This window comes from Sminthopsis crassicaudata, chromosome 5 (assembly GCF_048593235.1).
Source record: "Sminthopsis crassicaudata isolate SCR6 chromosome 5, ASM4859323v1, whole genome shotgun sequence".
Classification (NCBI taxonomy): Eukaryota; Metazoa; Chordata; class Mammalia; order Dasyuromorphia; family Dasyuridae; genus Sminthopsis; species Sminthopsis crassicaudata.
The window spans coordinates 303107728-303128318 of NC_133621.1; the positions used below are offsets into that span (position 1 = coordinate 303107728).

The 20591-nt window shown below is 52.1% G+C and overlaps 1 protein-coding gene across 1 annotated transcript in view; it reads left to right on the plus strand.

Annotated features, from left to right (window-relative positions):
- The first annotated feature begins 2145 nt into the window (after positions 1 to 2145).
- The window catches only part of ARFGAP3 (ARF GTPase activating protein 3), a 35446-nt gene continuing 17000 nt past the window's right edge, over positions 2146 to 20591 (plus strand). Inside the window, exons 1-6 of the mRNA XM_074271897.1 lie at positions 2146 to 2371; positions 8472 to 8590; positions 14758 to 14830; positions 17830 to 17961; positions 18706 to 18789; positions 20083 to 20170. Coding sequence (XP_074127998.1) covers positions 2303 to 2371; positions 8472 to 8590; positions 14758 to 14830; positions 17830 to 17961; positions 18706 to 18789; positions 20083 to 20170 — 565 coding nt within the window. The 5' untranslated portion in view covers positions 2146 to 2302. The remainder of the gene's footprint in view (positions 2372 to 8471; positions 8591 to 14757; positions 14831 to 17829; positions 17962 to 18705; positions 18790 to 20082; positions 20171 to 20591) is intronic.

Consider the following 20591-nt stretch of genomic DNA (forward strand, 5'->3'; position numbering starts at 1 on the left):
ACTCACTTGAGGCTTAGATGACCCCAAGTCTCTTTCACCTTGGACCCCATGGCCTCCAGTGGGACAATCCCCTCCCTCTCAACCTGGCTTCCTCTTCTGCAGGGGGCATCGCACTGGTAACTGCCAAAGTCTCTAGCGGCCTACAATTCCACAACTGCAATTCTTCCTGCGGGAGGGGAAGATGGGAGTGGCCTTGGAGGGCAGGTAAACCCATTTTACACCTGAGGACACTGAGGTCCAGACAATCCACGGGTCTGGTTCACAGTTGGTGAGCAACAAAGGTGGTCAATCCTTTTTTTTTTTTTTTAAAGAAAAATAAAGAAATAATATTTTTATTAATTTGATAATTATAACATTTTTTGACAGTGCATATGCATGGATAATTTTTTTACATTATCCCTTGTTCCGAATTTTCCCTCCCTCCCTTCATCCCCTTCCCTAGATGGCAGGCAGTCTTATACGTGTTAAATATGTTATAGTATACCCTAGGTACGATATATGTGTGCAGAACCGAATTTCTTGTTGCAAAGGAAGAATTGGATTCGGAAGGTAAAAATAATCTGGGAAGAAAGACAAAAATGCTCACAGTTTACACTCATTTCCCAGTGTTCCTTCTCTGGTTGTAGCGGATTCTGTCCATCATTGATCAACTGGAACTGGATTAGATCTTCTCTATGTCGAAGATACACTTCCATCAGAATATGTTGAGCACCTGGGCTGGGAACCGGAGGCCCTTTAATCGGAGAGGGGTCAGAACAATGGGAAGGCAGCAGAGCCCCGGGAGGCTGCGGGGAGCTGGGAGAGGGGAGAGGCTGCGGGGAGCCGGGAGCCGGGAGCTCACTTCCTCCTGTGTTAGTGCAGAGTATGGGGGTAGATCTTCTGGTTCTGCTCATTTCCCTCAGCTTCAGTTCATATAAGTCTCTCCAGGCCTCTCTCTATTCCTCCTGCTGGTCATTTCTTACAGAGCAATAGTATTCCATAACATTCACATAAAGATGGTCACTCCTAAGAGCATGAAACGCCCGCCCTGCCCCCCACCGGTACCACTAGCCGAGAGAGGGAGAGGTTCCCAGCCCGCGGACACGAGTGTAGCGGAGGAGATTTCACCCCGTGCTGGGGCTTAGCTGGAAGGACTGTGCCCCGGCCCGGGTTTAGCGGGGCGGGGAGGGGGGATTTCACCGGGGGCCGGGCTTAGCGGGGCGGGGGGGGGGGGGCATTTCACCGGGGGCCCGGGTTTAGCGGGGCGGGGGAGGGGGGATTTCACCGAGGGCCGGGGTTTAGCGGGGCGGGGGGGGGGGCATTTCACCGGGGGCCCGGGTTTAGCGGGGCGGGGGAGGGGGGATTTCACCGGGGGCCCGGGTTTAGCGGGGCGGGGGGGGATTTCACCGGGGCGGGGGAGGGGGGATTTCACCGGGGGCTCGGGTTTAGCGGGGCGGGGGCGGGGGGATTTCACCGGGGGCCCGGGTTTAGCGGGGCGGGGGAGGGGGGATTTCACCGGGGGCCCGGGTTTAGCGGGGCGGGGGAGGGGGGATTTCACCGGGGGCCCGGGTTTAGCGGGGCGGGGGGGGGGATTTCACCGGGGGCCCGGGTTTAGCGGGGCGGGGGAGGGGCATTTCACCGGGGGCCCGGGTTTAGCCGGGGGGGTTGCTCCCGGGGCTTGGCTGGGGGCTTCGGGGCAGGGGGAGGGCAGCCGCTGAGGACATATCACAACCTCGGGGACCCGGGACCGTCCCCGGCTCCGCTTGGCGGGTGGGCGCCCCGCCCCCTCCCTTCTTTACAGCCCGGACTGGTGGTTAGCGAATGGGAAAGCGCCGGAGGAATGGATGTTCACGCCCCCTCCCTCTCCAGACCCGGGGTTAGGGTGGAGAGGGGCTCACTTCACCCCTTTGCTGCTAATTGTGACCCTGATCCCCTCGGTCGGTCCCTCCTCTGAGCTCAGCATCCCGGGGCTCGGCGCTCCTGGCCCCGCCTCCCAGTTAGACTCCGCCCCCTCGGCATCTGGCCCCGCCCCTACAGCTGGAGCCGTCGATGTGGCGCGCGGGAGGGAGCGGCGGGGGCGGGACTAGGGCGGGGAGGGCGGGGACGGAAGCCGGGGGCGGGGTCAGGCCCGGGGGCGCGCGCCGAGGCAGCCAGTCAGGCTGCGGGCGCCGGGCGGAGGAGGCGGCACCGGAGGAGGCGGGGGCCCCCGCAGCCCCGCCCTGGGCCCCCGGGCTCACCGTAGCGTCTGGGGCTGCCGCTGCCTCCGCCGCCGCGGCTGCCGCTCTTCCCTTTGCTGCCGCTGCCGCCCTGTTCCGCCGAGGCCATGGCGGAGCCCAGCAAGCAGGACATCGCGGCCGTGTTCAAGCGTCTCCGCTCAGTGCCGCCCAATAAGGTAACGGCCGCGCGGGCCCGGCGAAGTGGGGGGGCGGGCAGAGTGCGCCTGCGCGGAGCTGAGCGAGGGCGGGGGAGCCGGAGGAGGAGTGTTTCTGCGCCTGCGTGGAACCGAGCCCATTGGGTGGGGGGGAGGAAGGAGGCGTCTCCGCTGCCAGGGACACGTCGCACTGTGGAGCCGGGGGCCATGGCATGACCATGGGGGGGAGGGGGGCGGATAGCGGGAGAACCCTCCTGTCTCCCCTTTTCATTGCCTGTGGGGGAACCATCTCCGCCCTTCCATCTCCCGGCGGGGTTAGAGGAGAGAGACCCCCAGAGACCCCCGTCACTGCCCTGGGAGACTGCCCCCTTATCATCCCGGGGGGCTCAGAGACTGCCCCCAGCTGCCCCTGTCATCGCCTTTAGGAGACCCCCAGCCCCTCATGGGGGGTCAGAGAGGGTAGAGACCCCCGTCATTGCCCTGGGAGACTGCCCCCCCCATCATGCTGGGGAGTTGGAGCAGTGCCTCCCCCCCCCAGCCCCTGCTGACCCTGGGGGCGTGTCCACAGCGCCCTCAGGGCCCAGCACCAGCCCCCTTCCTGGGGAGCTGTCACCTCCAGCCTTATGGCCCTGCACCCCCCATCCTGGCTTTCCTTGTGTCCTTAGGAAGCCAGGGCCTCCCTGGTATCTCCCTTAGGCCCATCTGAGCCCTTCTGGCTTTCCCACGCGGCATCTCCCCACCTTTCTGCGGTGGGCGGTGCCGGGAGTGCCCCGCTCTGGGGGGGCCGCGGCCTCCTCCCCCCGCCCTGTCCCAGAGCTCAGCCCTGGAGGGGGAGGAGAGCCCCCGGCGCGGGATTGTCCGCCAGGAGGGCCCCGGCAGCCCAGAGCAGAAGAAACGGGCCCCTTCCTTCCATATGGTGTTGCTGGGATCGGGAGTGCTGTCTTCTCCAGCATCCCCGGCCCAGGCCCCTGCATTACCCACGGGGAAGGGGCGGCAGTGGGCCAGGATTCAGCCTGGACCTGCCCTGCCGGGCTAGCGAGCCGGCCTTCCTTGGCCTCCCTTTGCGTGTCCTGCTGGGGACGGGCGGAACAATCAGGCTCAGTGGGTCTGGGATAAAGCGCCGGGACGCTGTTTCTTTCGGAGCCTCACTTCAGGTTCACGGTCTAGGAAAGAACCCTTTTTGGGATGCTCTCTGGGCGGTGCAGGAGAGCCAGGAGGAGACCAGGCGGCTCCGTTCTCCCGGTAACGCTCCTGAGCGCTTCCTGAGACTCCCACGGACCCGCTTGTGAAAGTCCCGTTACAAGAATGAGGCTGTGGGAATGGGGCTTTTGTCCGGCTCAGATACTGACCGGCGCTTGTGTGTGTGTGTGTGTGTGCCCGTGTGTGTCTGTGTGTGTGCGTGCGTGCGTGTGTGCGCATGTGTGTGTGCGCATGTGTGTGTCTGTGTGTGTCTGTGTGTGTGTGTGTGTGTGTGTGTGTGTGCGCGCGCGCGCCTGGGCGCGCACCCCGCTGCTCAGGCAGCAGCCGGCATCGGCTCACTTTGTGTTCATCGCCCGGGTCTTTGCCCTCTGGGCTGTTACAGCCAAATGGGGAGGGGGCAGAGAGGAGGGAGGAGTGCTGGAATGTAGGGAGGGCACAGGTGAGTACCAGGCACGCAAAATATTTACCCAGCCGTGTTTTGGCGGGGTTTGTGTACAGCCCCTCTCTGAGCACCCACTGCCGAGAGGCTGGTCGTGGTGAGTTCTTATCCATACTGTACTCCCGATAAAGTACTGCATTAGAAGAGGCTGAGAGTTAGGAGGTTTGGATTGACAACTCATTTTGGTTAGAAATTCTTTTTTTTTTCCCTGAGGGTTAAGTGACTCGCCCAGGGTCACACAGCCAGGAAGTGTTAAGTGTCTGAGGCCAAATTTGAACTCGGGTCCCCCTGACTTCAACCTAGCTGCCCCTTGGTTAAGAATTCTTAATAGAAAAATTAAGATTTTTGTGTTAGAAAAAAAAAAAAAAGGTGATACTTAAATTCAAGAGATACTCAAGTTAAATACTTAAATTTCCTTTTTCTTTTTAAAAATGCATGCAAAGATCGTTTTCCCATTCACCCTTGCAAAGCCTTGTGCTCCAGATTTTTTTCTCCCTCCCTTCCCTAGACAGCAAATAATATAGTAGAGGTTAAACATGTGCAGTTCTTTTATACACATTTCCACAATGATCATGCTGCACAAGAAAAATCAGATCAAAAGGAGGAAAATGAGAAAGAAGCAAAACACAAGTAAACAAGCCACCACAGCAAAAGGTGAAAATGCTGGGTTGTGGTCCACACTCAGCTCCCACAGAGCTCTCCCTGGGGCAGATGCTTCTCTCCGCCACAAGGCCGCTGGAACTGGCTTGAATCCCCTCGCTGTCGAAAAGAATCTAGTCTATTGGAATTGATAATTGTATAACGTTGTTGCCGTGTACTGCGTTCTCCTGGTCCTGCTCACTCCCTCAGCATCGCTTCCTGTAAGTGTCTCCAGGCCTCTCTGAAAACATCCAGCCGGCTGTTTCTTATAGAACAATATTCCACAATCTTCATCCACCGTAACAGCCATTCTCCAACGGATGAGTATCTTCTCGGTTTCCGGCTCCTTGCCACCACAAACATTCACGCACATGTGGGCTCCAGAGATGCTTGTTGAGCTCCTGCTGCGCTTCCGGAGACCTCGCCGTAGGGGGCTAGCAGTCTTTTGGATTGGCCAGGGCTGTACCGTCCACAGTGATTAGTGGAAGCGAAGGAGACTGAGGCAAGAACCAGCTGGAGGCTTCTGAGAGCATCCAGGGAGAAAAGATACTTGCTTGGGGGAGCCGGGGACAAAAGCTTCTGCAGAGTTTCCAGTTTGGGAAAGTACAGGAATCACAGGAAACCTGTCATTGGTTAGCAGCCAGTGTGAATAGGAGAACCCATTTTACAGATGGGGAAACTGATGGTGAGGGGCTAGGGGACATGTGAGAAGGAAGGTGGACTGCATCCTAGGGCTGATGTTTACCATCAGTTGCAGGTTCCTCCTTCCCTTTCTACCTGTGTAAAATGAGTATTGGACTGGATGGCTTCTCAGGGCCCTGCCCGCTCTCCGCTCTCCCTTAGGCACACAAGTAAGTCTCCGAGCCGGGCGCCCGTATTAGCTGCCTCTCTTTAAGGATTGATTTTAAGCATCTCTTTGTTGGTTGGATTGCTTCTAGTTCACCGGAAAACAAGATGGCAAGTTGATTTAATGTTGGAGAAAAGCTGGGTGCATGTGGTTTGAGTTTGTCTTTTTGGAAGGGGCTTCAGGAGCAGTGGAGGGGGAGGGGGTGCAGGGCTTGCCTTGAAGACACGGCGTCCACTTTCCTTCCTCTTCTGTGGGCAGCGAGTGTTTACTCTGGATCGGTTTTGTTGGCTTGGGAGACGCTGCTCTGCAGTTTCCTGGTTCAGCAAAGAATGCTCAGAGACTGGTTGCGGTCAGTCTTTCTGAGTAAAAAGAAATGGCGAGCAGCCCCTCGCTTATCTCCGAGCAGCCCAAACCAGAATCCTGCTTGATCGTGGGAGAACCTTAGCGTGGGCTGAGGGGAGGTCAGTCGCTGATGTGGCTGGGGTGCCGGGACGATTACTTTCCTTATACCAGCTCTGGGAAGGGTGCAGCTGATGGCTTGTTGCTGACCCATTTTAGAGATGGGCAGACTGAGGCTTCCAGGACCGAGTTGACTAACTTAGCACTTCCCAATCCCATGGACCGTAGCCGCTGGGCCTTTCTGTTGTGCACCATCTCACAAAGTCTGTCCAAGTTCCTGCCTCATAGGCTCCTCTAGGAGCTTGGGGTCCAGTTGGGGCTTCAGGAACCACATTTGCCTTCTGTGTGCTGGTGCTCAGCAGATCTGAATACCTAGCACTTCTGTGGGGCTTCAGGATTCGCAGAGATTTACATGTTCGGCTCATTTGCTCCAGTTTTTCCAGTTGAAGAAACTGAGTCCCAGAAAGGGTGAATGATTTGTGTCCGAGGCAGGATTTGAACACGTCTCTTCTGACCCAAGTCTGGGGCTCTCTCCATTAGCCCCCCTCCTCCGGCTGTTTAGTCAGTTGAAAATTCATTGAGCTGAATAACTGAAAGTATAAAGCAGAGCAGGTGGGGGGGCGCAGTGGGCCCAACACGGACTTTCTGGGTGTTTTGTCTCTATTTATTTATGGCAGATGCCCGGGGACTCTTTCCCAGCGTCTCTGGGTCCCAGAGCTGGAAGGGACCTCCCCAGGAGGCCTCCCTGAAGGGCCCACTGCTCCCAGGGCATAGCCTGGCCACCTTGGACCAGAACGGGGCTTCTCTGTCGCCGCCCCCTGCCCCCCAGGCCGGGGAGACCGAGGCAGGTCCGGCTTTCACATGTCCCTCCCCAGACCAGACAGGGCCCTGCCTCCAGCTGACCTTTTGTCAAGCAAACTGGTTTGAAAGGGAGGAGCTTTGTCCTTTTCTTCTGGCCAGCCCCAAGATTTGGAACGCCATGGATTCCCAACTAGTAAATGCCTTGTTTCTCTGCCATGCTACCCTGAAGCCCCAAGAGAAGCGCCTTCTTTTTAGCACTGCCAGGTAGCTGCGGGCATGGAGACTGGACAGCCCAAGGGTAGCCAGAATGTGGCCCGGCTAGTAAAGAGCCGCCAGCCTCTGAGGGTCTCCACTGGGGCTTGGAAGGTGGGATCCCAGCCCAAGGCCAGTGAGGGGCTGCCGCCATCTCTCCCTTATGACCCGGGCGTTCACCTTCGTGGCCATGACCTCATGGCCAGGTCACTGTGCTCCCAGAGAAGAGGCTCTGAGATCAGGTGACCCGCCCTCTTGGCCACCCTGCCAGGAAGTGACCCAACGGGCACCAGAGGACGATTAACAGCTTTCAGCTTGGACTTGCGGGGGAGGGAGCAGAATCCGGGTGCACAGCTGGGGGAGAGCCCCTGTGTCCCCCCGGTCTTGGAGACTCCCCAGGTGTGAGCCCCTAAGTTGGATGGTGGTGCCAGGACAAGGCATTGGAATAGGGCCCCACACTGGCGCCCGTCATTGTGTCCTGGGAAGGGCCAAGGCGTCCCTCTGGGTTGGGAGGCTTCAGGGAGGTTTTAGCTATGTTAGAAAAGCTTAAGAAAAAACGGGGTCTTTCCTCCCAAGCAGCACTGGTGTCGGGATCTCATTTGATTTTGCAGTGTCAGGAGACCTTCTGACAAGTCACTGAGCGCCCGACTTTTAAGTGTCTCCTCCCCGCGTGCATTTGTGTATAAATTAGACAGGGACCACGCTGCTGGTCATTATGGCCGCTCTAAAACTTATGCAGAAATAGACCTTAAAGCAGATGGGATTGTGAAAACACACTCTTGGGGTAATAGGGAGCCAGTGCACTTTAATAGGCAAATGTGGGGATTGATGGCATTGAAGCTGCCAGATGGGCTGAGAGTCTGATGTGGAGGGGGCAGCTAAGGGGCCCCAGGAGAGGGGGGGGGGGTCACAGCCGACTGGGCTGACAGAAAGGCTGGAAATGTCTGTTCTCAATAGAACAAGGGCAACTAGGAGGCGGTCTCGGGCAGGGGAGTCACGTCCTGCGGGCTGTGGTGCAGCTCCCATTCTTTCCATACCTCCTCATCCTGTCTGACTCACTTGACCTCCCGGAGTGAAAGGGGTGGAGGAGGGAGGCAGGGCTCTGTCACTGTCAGGAACAAGGAGCCCTCGCTCAGCGGTCCCCCACGCAGCAGGAACAGACCTGGGGGCAGCGCTGGCAAGGAGTGGGTGCCCAGGGACGGGAGGGGGGACATCAGCCGCTAGAAGCTTCAGCTGGCCCCTCTGACCCCGGGGCGTCAGGCTCCGGTCTGTAGAGCCCTTTTCTTAGGGCCCAGGGAGTGCAGCGGCCCCCTCCCCCCCAGGAAGAAGGCTGAAGTTTAGGAAAGTGGACTCGCTTTCCCAGGGTCGCTGGGATTCAGCCCCAGACCCACCTCGCCTTTGGGCCCACCCACCTCCGCTTTGTCTGAGCTCTCTCCGGTGATGGGAGTTCGGCCCTTGGGTTGTCGACTGAATCGAGGCAGGCTGGACATTGGAGCGTGGCTCATTAGGGTAATGGCAATTAATGGAGGCTGCCTTTCTTCCAGATGTGCTTTGACTGTGGTGCCAAAAACCCCAGCTGGGCCAGCATAACGTACGGGGTGTTTCTCTGCATCGATTGCTCCGGCACTCACCGCTCCCTTGGGGTTCACCTGAGCTTCATTCGGTAAGTGACCTTTGCCTTCTCTGTCCCACTTGGCGGTCTGATTCTGGACCGGCCGTGGGTGGGATAGAGAGGTGAAAAATGTTCCCAGAGGGGCTCAGATGAGGGAGTGGCTTAGGAAGTGCTTCTTCTGTGTGTGCTCCGTGCCGAGGCCACAGCCCCTGCTCTCTGATGGGGGCCCCACACCCCGACAGTGACACTTGGGCCGCCAGTCTGGGACTTAGGGGCATTTCCATTGACAAAATCTCGTGCGTCCTTGATGTCCAGTCACCCGATGGGCTGAGAATTTTGGTGGTGGGATTGTTGGCCACGTCTGAGGATCTGTGGTCAGTGAAAATGGGAGCTCGGGCCCCGTCAGAGGCATAGAGAACGGTCCTCACCCCCGTGTCAGAGCCAGAGTGTCTGTTTTTACCAGAGCAGATTCTGGGAGTGACGGCGAGAAGCCAAGCCCACCCAGTCCGGCCGCCCATGGGGTGTCCCTCTCCAGGCCTTCAGTTTCTTCCCTTTGCACAGAATGGCCTCTCGAGCTCCCTGGCCTTGAGCCCCAGGGGTACTGGGCTCGGTGGAACAGGTCCTGTGCCCAGGGGAGGCCCTGCACAAATGCTGGGGGGTAAAGGTAACTGTGTGCACCCAGGGGAGCTCCCCTCAAACTTGTGCTGGGGGCACCGGAAGGGCCTCCTCCCTCCAGGGCCTCATTTCTAACAGGTCCCCGAGGACAGCAGGCTGCATGGCCCAGTCTGTGGGGATGGCCTCTGGCTTCATTTTAACCCACTTCCACGTGCTGTGGTCAGGCAACCCAAAGCCTGCGGCTGCCATTCCTCCCCACTGCCCCTGCCCTCCTGGGCACGCCACCTCTTATACTCTCAGGACATCTGCACTTAGAGGGATGTCAGTTCCCCCCGTGGCACAGACCAGTAAAGTGAGTGCCCCCAGCCATGCCAGTGCCCTGGGAGGGCAGGTGCCCACTGGGCCATGAGTGACTCTCCCCCACCGCCCTCTGGGCCGAGAACAGGACAGCTAGGCTCCTCGGGATCTGTCCTTCTGTGACCTCTCACTGTCTTCTCCCAGGATCCCTGAGGAGACCGAGGGTGGGGAGGGTTGGCAGCCTCTTCCCTTTCCCCCTCCCCTCTTGCAGAGAGCAGCTCTGGTGCCGCTGGGGCCGCTGCACCTGGGAGGGTCTGGGTCTCAGCCCTGCGCTCTCTGCACTTCCTGTTCTCATTGCAGTTTGGGGAGGATCTGAGCCCAGTTTCAGCTGCATCATCATTTTCTTGCATCTCTCTTCCCCAAAAGAGCTTTCTAATGTCTAGAACAGTCTAAGTAGGGTGTGCATTTTCTAGATCCAGTCATAGCATGTGGCCCGGGTCAGGGATCTCCTTTTCCTCTTCCTTTTTCTGGGAACTCCTGACACATAGAGCTTTACACAAGGGGCAGGGCAGGGAGCTACGGCTGGGGTGGGGGGTCGGGGTGAAGGGGCTCTGCCCTCTGCTGACCCGTTCAGTACCCTGGGACCTGCCAGCTGACCTCTCTTTCTTGTTTCTCTCCAGATCAAGGACCTGGCCATCTTTACTGTTCTCCCTCCTCCTTTCCCTGCTCCTTAGGCCAGAGGCATAGGCCCAGCCCCTCCATTTGTAGGCAGGATCAGGGGTGTTGGGGTGGAGGGAGAGCACAGTAGGTTGGGGGGCAGGGAATTGGGCTGGTGGGCTGATATTTGCAAAGTTGCAAATAGCTGACAGAGAGGTTTTGGTGGTGGTCTTTTAAATGTTCTATTGCACTTTTATTTTGTTAAATATTTCCCAGTGACCTTTAATCTGGCTTGGGCACTTCTGGGAAATTCATTGTCTCCTGGGCACCGGTGCCCTTCACTATGGCCTTCTTCCCTGCTCCTCCTCACAGCCTGTGTTACATGAGGTCCTTCTCTCTGTAAGGTTTGGTAAAGGGCAGCTGTTCACCCATAGGTCTCTCTGCCATTAAGTACTTGCTAATAATATCAGATACACCATGGTAGCTCGGCAAGGCTACATGTTAAGATTTCCAGGGTGAGCATGGCCCCCCTAGGGTTTCCAGCTCTCCTCCTGTGGCTCAGCCTCCGCACAGCTGTCAGAATAACCTTCCTAAAGCAGAGCTCAGCAGTCCCGGGCTCCAGTGTCTTCCACAGCTTTTTTTGCATCTTTGGGTCAGTGTGCCAATCCTTTCCATCCCCGTGGTCGCTGCCCGATCCCTCACAGCCTTAGCCAGCTGGCTGCACCTCCGGCCTGTCTCATGGCGCCAGAGCAGAGCTTTGCTGAAGGGCTTGTTAAAGTCTCTTAGAACCCCGTCACTGAGAAGCAAGAGCCCCCGATGACGGGCCTGAACAGCGGGGAAGGGGTCTTAGGGAGGCACAAAGGAGATCTGTGGAACAATTTACAAGGAACTAAGGTAGAAAGCCTAAATGTCAACTTCTCGTTGTGTTCCAAAGCTAACATGAAGGTGCTTTTCTAGGGGTCAGGGCTTTGCAACAAACAGCAAATACAATAACTATAATATGACAGACAAAAAAGGACAAAGTACAGGGAAGTTTCGCAGTGACCTTTCAGCTGGCTTCTTTACCTATTGTCTCGGGTTAACCATCCACTGCATGAAGCCATCTACTTCTGGGAACATGTTCCCATGGAAATGCGGAATCAGTGGGGTCTGGCCTGCGCCATGTTCCACAAATCGTCCAGCTTGGTCCACTCCCCTCAGATACACACATCTCTGAGGCAACATCTTGAGTTGAATGTCTGTTTTTTATTTTATTTTTAATTTTATTATTACTTTTTATTGACAAAACATATGCATGGGTAATTTATCAACACCCTTGCCAAACCTTGTGTTCCAAATTTTCCCCTCCTTCCCACCACCCTCTCCCCTAGATGACAGATTGTCCAATATATGTTTGCTATGTTAAAATTGAAGGTCTGTTGTCAACAGGATCCAGAATGGGCTTCCTGCCTCTGTTGCTGCAGGTTTCACAGAGGTGTTTGTTCCATAGATTGACTTTCCAGGTTCCAAGCCACTTGTGCAGGTTTCTAAGGTCCTATGGCTTAGGCCTGTACCTTGTAAGATCTGGTAAAATTTGGAGTCTTTTACAACCTCATCTTGTTGGCCTTCTGGGAAGGCCTTCGTTCATGGGGGAAAGCCAGTGGGATTCTGGGAGAGTTGCCCTTATGGACTCTGGGACTATAGGAAGCCCATCAAATTAAGCTGCTCCTTAAGGTATCTGTTACAGAAACCATCTGTTCATGGCTTCTGGGTATTATGGGACCAGCCTGCCAATGGCTGCTGGGGATCTAGTTCTGACCAGCAGAACAGATCCCTTCATGTGAGAGGATAATAACGATACCAGGAGACTAAGAGGCTGTTGCATTGTCTGACCTCTCTCCTCTTCCCTCCTCTTTATTTCATTCCCAATCCACAAGCAACATCTGCATTAGTAAAGACTGATTTGTAATTCCTTCAAGTGTGTTTTGATTCACAGCTATAGGGGCTTTCGGAGAACCGGCCCACCCCTTAATGGTACAGTCCCCTTTAACCCTTTATAGGCTTTCTGGGTTTTTGCCTTTAGGTGTGGTCCTTAACAGGTATCTGCAGACTTGAAAAGTTTTACTTTCACATATAATTAGATCTTTCTCTCTTTGCTGGAACTCTTGCCATTGCAGATAATGCTGTTTATAGTCTAGAGGAAGAGTCTTAAAAAAAAAAAAAATCTTTAAGGACCCAACTTTGTAAAAATAACTCCTTTTCTCTCTTGATATTATCAGAGAGATCTCAAAAGGAAAAAAAAAATCACAATTTAAAAATTTCTTTGCAACTAATTAAAGTCAAGGGCAACCAAGTGGATAGAGCATCAGAAGGATCTGAGTTCAAATCCAGCCTTAGCCACTTAATACTAGCTGTGTGACCCACTTAATACTAGCTGTGTGACCCTGGCCAAGTTACTTAACTCCAATTGCCTTGCAAAAAAGGAGACATTAAAATATAAAAACAACTAGTTCAAGCCAATCCATATCCGAGAGCTCAACCGAGCTTGAGATTTTATAGACCATTTAGATCATATCCCAAGCTCAGGTATTGAAGCACTCCTTTCAGTTACGCCCTCTAGTTCCTCCAAGATTCAATTTAAAATATCTCACTCAGGACCGTCATCTTCTGTTACTTGTTTTCTCTGGCACAATAACAGGTTTCTCAGGCTCCTAAAACAATAAGAGTTATCAAGAGTCTTCTTAGTATATTCTTTTACCTAATGGAAAATGTTTGGGAGCCAATCACATATATAAACAGTCTGTTGGATCGATTTTCTCAAGCTGAAGGTTACTAATCCATTAAAATGAAAGCTTTTATTGTTGTTCGATTCTTCTCAGTCATGTCCATCTCTTAGTGCCTCCATTGTGTATTTTCTTGGCAGAGATACTGGGTTTTGCCATTTCCTTCTCCAAATCATTTTATATATGAGGTAACTGAGGTAGACAGGATGAAGTGACTTGCCCAGGGTCACATGGTCAGTAAGCATCTGCAGCCAGATTGAACTCAGGAAAGTGAGTCTTCCTGCCTCCAGGCCTGCTGCTGTATTCACCGCACTACCCAGCTGCCTATCCTGAATCTGAAGTGGTCCCCCTTTTCAAGGCTGCAGAGAAAGAAGGAGAAGGAAGACATTAAAAGGCCATTGGATTTCTACTCCAAGATGATTGATACCCTTGGTTTCAGCAAAGGGGACTGGGATGGGAAAGAAGCTACACTGCCAGGATTTGGGGAGGGCGTGGGTGATGAGGTGGCAGAGGCTGCAAGAGGGGCCAACTTTTGAGGACGTTGGGGTCTCCAGGCCTTGGTGTGAGGGTTTGAAGGTTAACTACTCTACTTGAAGGCAGGCACAAGGTTGTCTGCTAATTGTTGCTCTTTTGCATCCAGGTATGTAATCATGCTTTGAAGTAGCATCCATATACCTTGATGCTTATGTTAGCTTTATTGATATTTTGCCTTTATTTCCATTTTCCTTTAAGGGTTGCTGAAACATTTGGGATTGAGTGGGATAAGGCTAAAAAAAAGCTCCCTTAAAGTCAGTCAATAAACATGAAAGTTTACTATGTTCCTGGCCCTGTGCTAAGAAGGGACCCTCTTATGCCATCTGTCCCTTGGAATCCAAAGATGGAGAGAAGTCTGGCAATCAGAAGACATTTGTCCCCACTTCCTTGTGCTGGGGATGAGTGGTGACTTTGCTTACATGGCCTTCGGTTTCCTTGTCACTGAAGTCGAGGCTATCAGAATTCTCTCTGGGCCCGAGCTCTCCCGAGCCCTGCCGGGGCCAAAAGATTTCAAAAGGCACATCCAGCCAGGAAGGAGCAGAATTGACTGGCACTGCCAGTCTTTTGGCGGTCTTTCCTTTCTCTTGGTCAGCTCTCTCTAGCATTTTCTGGCTCTTCTCTTTACGGGCAAAATGGTGGAGGGAAGTTGATTTTTCTTTCTTATTTATGGCTAGGCTGTGATGGTGTGTCTAGAATAATCCTCTAATGACTGGGGTGCTCAAGCAGCTTTTGGTAAATGAAAAATTAATAGACTGCTCACATTTTTCTCATACATTATCTCATTTTTATTTAGTAAACCTCCTAATGGTTTGGAGATTAGGGTCTGAGGTTTCTCTGATGGTCCCGGTAAGTGGTGCTGGCTGGCAGCCTGGGACCCTTCATCTGGCTGAGTGGCTCCTCCTGTCTGTTGTCACTGAGGAGCCTCCACCTGGAGGAGTCGGGCAGGGATTTTCTCCTGCTGATTGAGAGCTGGCTATGGGAACATGGGATGAGTGGGGGCTCAGCTGCATGCAAAAGACAAGCCAGTTTTCCCAGCTCCCCTCTCTGCCTGTCCTTCAGCTCTCTTCTGTTGCCTGGAGGAAGCTCTTTGCTTGTCTTGCCTTGCCTTTCCCTTGAGTGCGGGTAAGGCCTAGGAGCCCATTCAGTTGGGACTGAGCCTACATCCTTTATTTTCTCTGTTCCACCACCCAGAGACACCTTGTCTGAAGTGGAAGTGGATCCTAATGCCAAAGCCTTGGGGTTGCACAAAGTTCTGAAGCTCCCAGAAACCTTCAGGCTACCTTCTTCTCCCCCCACACACTTGAAGTTGTGCTGAAAAACTGTGTTAACACAACGAATATTCTCTTCACTTAGGTCTACTGAGTTGGACTCTAACTGGTCTTGGTTTCAGCTGAGATGCATGCAAGTTGGAGGGAATTCCAATGCTGTAAGTTTATCTCGGAACTGGAGTGGGGGAGGGGGGGAAACGATGGGCAGCCCGCTGTTTTTATGACTGTCTGATAACTAGGTTGTCATTTTATTACTGTACACGGCAGACATCCAAGAGTGGCCATACTCGGCTCTAAGAGTACACTTGGCTTGAAGAATTCCAGGAAAGGGAGACTGAAAATAGAATGTCATTTGTGCTGCACCTTCAGACAGAAGGTTATAGAGGAGGCAGTTCAAGGGTCAAATCCAAGGAGAGGAAAGACTTCCACCTCATAGCCATATCTGAAGTCTCCAAAGAGGCTTAGCTGCTTTCCTCCTTCCTCCCCCCTTTTCCTTTTTAAAAATCTTTTATTTCTTTGCCTATTTATTTATTTTAAATAGTACATTTTTCCAGATAGCTTTCAACATTTGTTTTTGTAAGACTTTGTGTTCCAAAATTTTCTCCCTCCCTCCCTTAGCTTCTCCCCCAGACAGAAAGTAATCTGATGATACAGGTTAGATATGTGCAATTCTTTTAAACATATTTCCATATTTATCTCTTGTGCAAGAAAAATCAGACCAAAAGGAAAAAAAAAAAACCACGAGGAAAGAAAACAAAAAAAAAAAAAGGTGAAAACACTCTGCTTTGATCCCTAGCCAGCCTCTGTTCTCTGTGCATGTGGATGCTATTTTCCATCCCGAGGCTATTGGAATTGCACGGCCCCTTTTAATGGAATGCAGCATCCCCGATGGGGAGGATCTGCTTTTGAAAGATGGCCTGCTAAAAGAAAGTGGCAAGAGCATTGGACTGGGGACTGATGTCTCATCAGGACTCAACGCTGGCCTTTCCATGCACCCGTGCACATGTGCGTGCAAACATGCACACACTTGCAAGCTCCGTGCATGCACATTCAGGTTTCTGCTTTGTATAGACTCTTGACTCTGGAAGTTGAACCTCTGCACAAGGAAAGGTGGCTGGTTTTGAGCTGTTTGTAGTTAACAGTTCATTAGCCATTCCTTCTCTGGATTGAGGGCTAAGCCTTTGGATCAAGGTTTTCTCCCATACTCCAGACTAACTGGGGTCAAGAGCCCTCCCTGAAAGATCCAGAGTCATCTGGCTGCCCATTTCTGAGAGGAATCCAAAAGTTGGGCAAGTCTGTAGATGTTCCTGATAGGTGACAGTTAATTAGATGTACGTTTGTCTTTATCTTCACTTGAGTACACTTTGCTTCGAGTTCTGGCAGAAGTGAAGGTATAGAAATGGTAAGAAGCCAAGACTCCAGCTTCGGGACTCAAGAGACCTAAACCAACCCAAACAGTGGGAGGATGTGCCTGAAGGCTGCTTTGCTCACACCGCTCGGGTTTGGCTACACCCAGTATGTGGGGGGCATGGAAGGTTCAGCTTGTGAACTGCCCGTGAGCTTCCGGCCCCCAAGGGAAGGCCCAATCCCTGGGTTCAGGTCCTCCTCTGATGCCTTCTGCTCATGTGGCCTTGGCCAGTCCCTGAACCTCCCTGGGCCTTCTGTAGAATGAAGGAGCTGGATTAGCTGCCCTCCAGGGTCCCCTTCAGCTCAAACTCTATAACCATTCCAGTGGATTGGCTTCTGCTTCCAGAGGTGGCCATCCACAGCCAAGGCAGCTTATCAAGCAAGGGCTAGACAGGGACTTGGAAGTTGTTACAGTCAGAGAAGCTAAGAAAGGCCCAGAGAGATCCAGTGGCTCTCCCACCATCACCTGTATCATTTAAACTACATGGACGTCTCCTAAATCTCAGCTGGGTTGCATTAACGTTAGAGGGGGAAGTTCCAATATGTCACTGTCTGATGGGGCCCAATCTTACGGCCTGTCATTATCTCTTTGGAGTTGGACTGTCAGCTCTCCCTCCCAGACTTTCTGTTATCTGCACGTTTGGTAACTGTGCTGTATACGTGATTAAAAATGACACATGGACCAGCCCAGGTCACAGGGGCACTTCACTGGAGATCTGTTAAGCTGACATTGAAACATTAGGGACTCCTCTGAATCTGGCCTTTTAACTAGTTCTGGATCTAGTTCTGCTCACATCTAACCCACAGATAGAGCATAAGCTACTTTATCAAACACTTTAATGAAATTTAGGACCACTGTACAGTGTTTGCCTGAACTTTCAGGCTCTGCTGAAGCCAGCCTGGCTCCTTTGGGACCAATGCTTCTGTTTCTTAGTGTTCACCCACCATCTTTTAATAATACGTTGTAGTGTTTGGCCAAGAATTGAAGTCAAGTTCACCAGCCTACCGTGATTCTCTTCTCTCTGAAAATTAGGACTTGACCCTTCTCTATTCCTCGAGTCCTTCCTCATTCTCCATGATCTTTCATGTCTACCAAACCTTTCCTTCAGTTCTTTCAGGATTTGAGGAGATTGCTCATTTGGGCCTACTGAACTGAAATGACCCCAGCTCCTTGTGAGCTCCTTATAATCCTAGCCTCCAGCACGGTGCCTAACCCCTTGTTGAGGGATCAAGGGCAATTAGGTGTTCTCCTACTATCTCTTCCCTATTAGTCATTTTTGTTTTGTCATTACTAGTTCAAAGGTGGCTCTCCTGAGCCGAGAAAACAAAACAGCAGGCCTCTGGCTTGGGGTTCCTCCATGTCAGTCCGGGGTCCTTAACCTGCTGTGCCCCTTGGCTTCCCCACTGTGTAACCTTGCTGCCACGAGCCTTACAAGCTATGTAAAAATGCCAGGGCCCTTTGTTAAGTACCAGAGATTGCATTTTTGAACTCAAGTACTATATATTTGGCTACTAGAGCTGGATTCTTGATTTCTTTTCATTTCTATACCTTAAATTCTGCAGTTCTAAATGAATTCAAAGTTTACTTTTTTTAAACTGAGATTTTTTTTTTCAAGTGCCAGTTAGATAAACAAAACACATCTTGCTCAGGGTCTCTCAGTAAATGAGTTGTGAAATAAATATTTTTTATCATCTTTTTTCAATGTAAGCCTCAGTTTCTATTACTGATTTCGTTCTCTATTTTTAACAGTCTTCCTTCTTTCATCAACATGGCTGTACAACAAATGATACCAACGCCAAGTATAATAGTCGTGCTGCTCAGCTTTATAGGGAGAAGATTAAATCTCTCGCTTCCCAAGCAGCACGGAAGCATGGCACTGATGTAAGTATAAAGGAGGATTTCTAGTTCAGATAAATATTTCTTCCTTTTGGACATCCCCGAGCCTTGCCGCTTTTCACATGGGCAGAGACACAGTGCTGGGGCAGCCCTCCAAGGCCGAGCTCGCTGAGAAAGGGCAGGGAGCTCAGCCCAAATGGCCGGTCTCCCAAGCCCAGTGGCCTGGTTAACATGCAAGGGGCATCCTGGACAGGAACTGACTTTAGCCTGTGCTTGTCTCTTCTGCCCTTTGGATCCCAGCACTGGCATGTTGCCCCTCGTGTTGTGGGATTTCTGCCACATTTCTTGCCTCACTGTGACTGATGCTGCTGGTTGCTCTCGCCACCTTGCTGCCCAGCCGCCCCATTCACATTTGGCCTGGGTTGCAGCTCCTAGCTGGCTCTACTCCCCAATCTCCAGTGCAGTCTTTTCCCTGGGCCTTTTAAACCTTTTCTGGTGTGCATAGGAAGGGAGCTCACAGCGGACTGTGATGCTGAACCCTTCCCTGAAGTGGAGGAACACCTAATTAATACATAGAGATTTAAGTACTTTCAGACAGAAGGAAGAATACACAGAGAAGCCTGCTCTGAAACCACGTCTGGGTTATATGCGCCTTTCTTTTGTAAAAGGCCTGTATTATGTTCTGCAGGCTGGGCCTCTTGCATTTCCTTCTCTTCTGGTGTTCTAAAGGTGTTCCAGTGACCTTGAGTCCCCCCAGGGACCTAATGGCTCATGTGTTTATATTTGCAGTTGTGGCTGGAGAGCTGCGTGGTCCCCCCGTCATCACCACAGCAGAAGGAGGAGGACTTCTTTGCTTCCCACGCTTCTCCCAAGGTAGGTGATGCACTCTGCCTAGTTTTGTCCAAGCGTTTTAAACTTGGAGTTTGGGGAATAAGGGAAAAATGGTCCACCCTTCTCTAGAGGGATCACCTGCCGTGCTGGTTCTGAAGGAGCCTGGGCTTTTCCTTTATCACTTTGGGGATGAGACCTACTTTAACAGCTGGACCTATGAGGCTCTTCCTTGCAGGGTGCTGACCCTTTAACTTGGAGGATAATTGATATATATTTGTAGAAATGTGGAGATCAGCTGTTGAGACAAATATGTCACAGACATTTTATTTATTTTTTAGATTATTTCATTTTCTTTTTTTTAAAAGGTTTTTATTTTCAAAACACTTGCATAGTTTTCAACATTCACCCTTGTAAAACCTTGTGTTCCAAAATTTTTTTCCCTCCTCTAAATGGCAAGTAATCCAATATGTTAAACATATGCAATTCTTCCTATTTCCTCAGTTATGACGTATAAGAAAAATCAGCTCGAACGGTAAAAAAAAAAAAAAAAATGAGAAAAAATAAAATTCAAGCAAACAACAACAAAAAAGGGGAAAATATTATGTTGTGATCCACACTCCGTCCCCATAGCTCTCTGTCTGGGCGCACATGACACTCTCCATCCCAAGACTCATTCACCTCCCTGTTGAAAAGAGCCCGTGTGGCTATTCTAAAAATTCCCTGGAGACAACCTTGGGTAGTGGAAGGAGCAGGGGAACTCCTTCCTCTCTGTCCTCAGTTTCCTACTCTGTAAAATGGAGGAGTTGAATTAGAGATTTCTGTGATTCCTCCAGCTCGAGGTCCTTTGACTTAAATCAGTTGAGACTTGTGCTCTCTGGGCATGTATCATCTGACATACCCCTCCAGGCTGTCCCCTTTGCCCCCCTTTTCTTCTGGTGTCCTGGGAGGTGGTTTCTAAGGTCTCGCCTCCAGGCCCCCCATTGTACTGTCAGTGTCAGATAAAACTTGGCGGCCTCCCTGCTTCCTTGGTGTGGCAAAGGCCAGGCCTTTGTGAAGTCCAGGGTTTCCCTCGGCAACATCATCCTTGCTCCCTTGGGCCAGCCTTTGAGCCGCGTTGGCTCCAAGTGGTTCACGGATCTCACCCACCACGATCCCTGCTAGCACGAGAAGAGTTACGGGGCTCCCAGCCTGTGGGGAGTGGGGAGACCATGGTCAGTCACTGGTGCGGGACTTTAGAGGGATGCGTATCATGACAATGTGCTGGGGGACTTTTCACAGGGTGGGTGCCGGAGAGCTGTGGGTTTTGCTCTTCAGTGACTTTCCCCCTTGTTCCAGGTTAGCGACCCAGAGTGGACAGTGGCACAACCAGAGCCAGTCCCTTTCAGACCGAGTTCTTCTGGAGCTGTGCTGGAGAGTAATGAAGGTAGAGTCTTCGGCAACTCTGTTTTATAGAGTTTTATAATTAGAACCAAGTAGCGATCTGGAAGGGACTCATGCCTTCCTAAAGTGACTCAGAGTTGGCGGCTTTCCTGTAGGGTCGGGTGTGTTATAAATGCATCTGTTTAACATTTGTAGCTTTATTTTAAAAAAAAAATTACACAGAAGTCACTGAGAATGTGGATTAGATGAGTAAGACTCTCCTGCCACTAAGCACTATGTGTCCCTGTCTATTTCTCATACTTGAACCTCATGTTGTACCAGCAGCCTTTTTGGTAAGGAAAGAGCTTGGAAGTCTGAGTCAGAGCTCTTGGTTTGATTGGCAAAGATGTTTGCTGGACTACAGGATGCCACGTGGGCTCGGCCTGCCCTGAAGGAGCTGAAGGTCCAGCCTGAAAGGGCCTCAA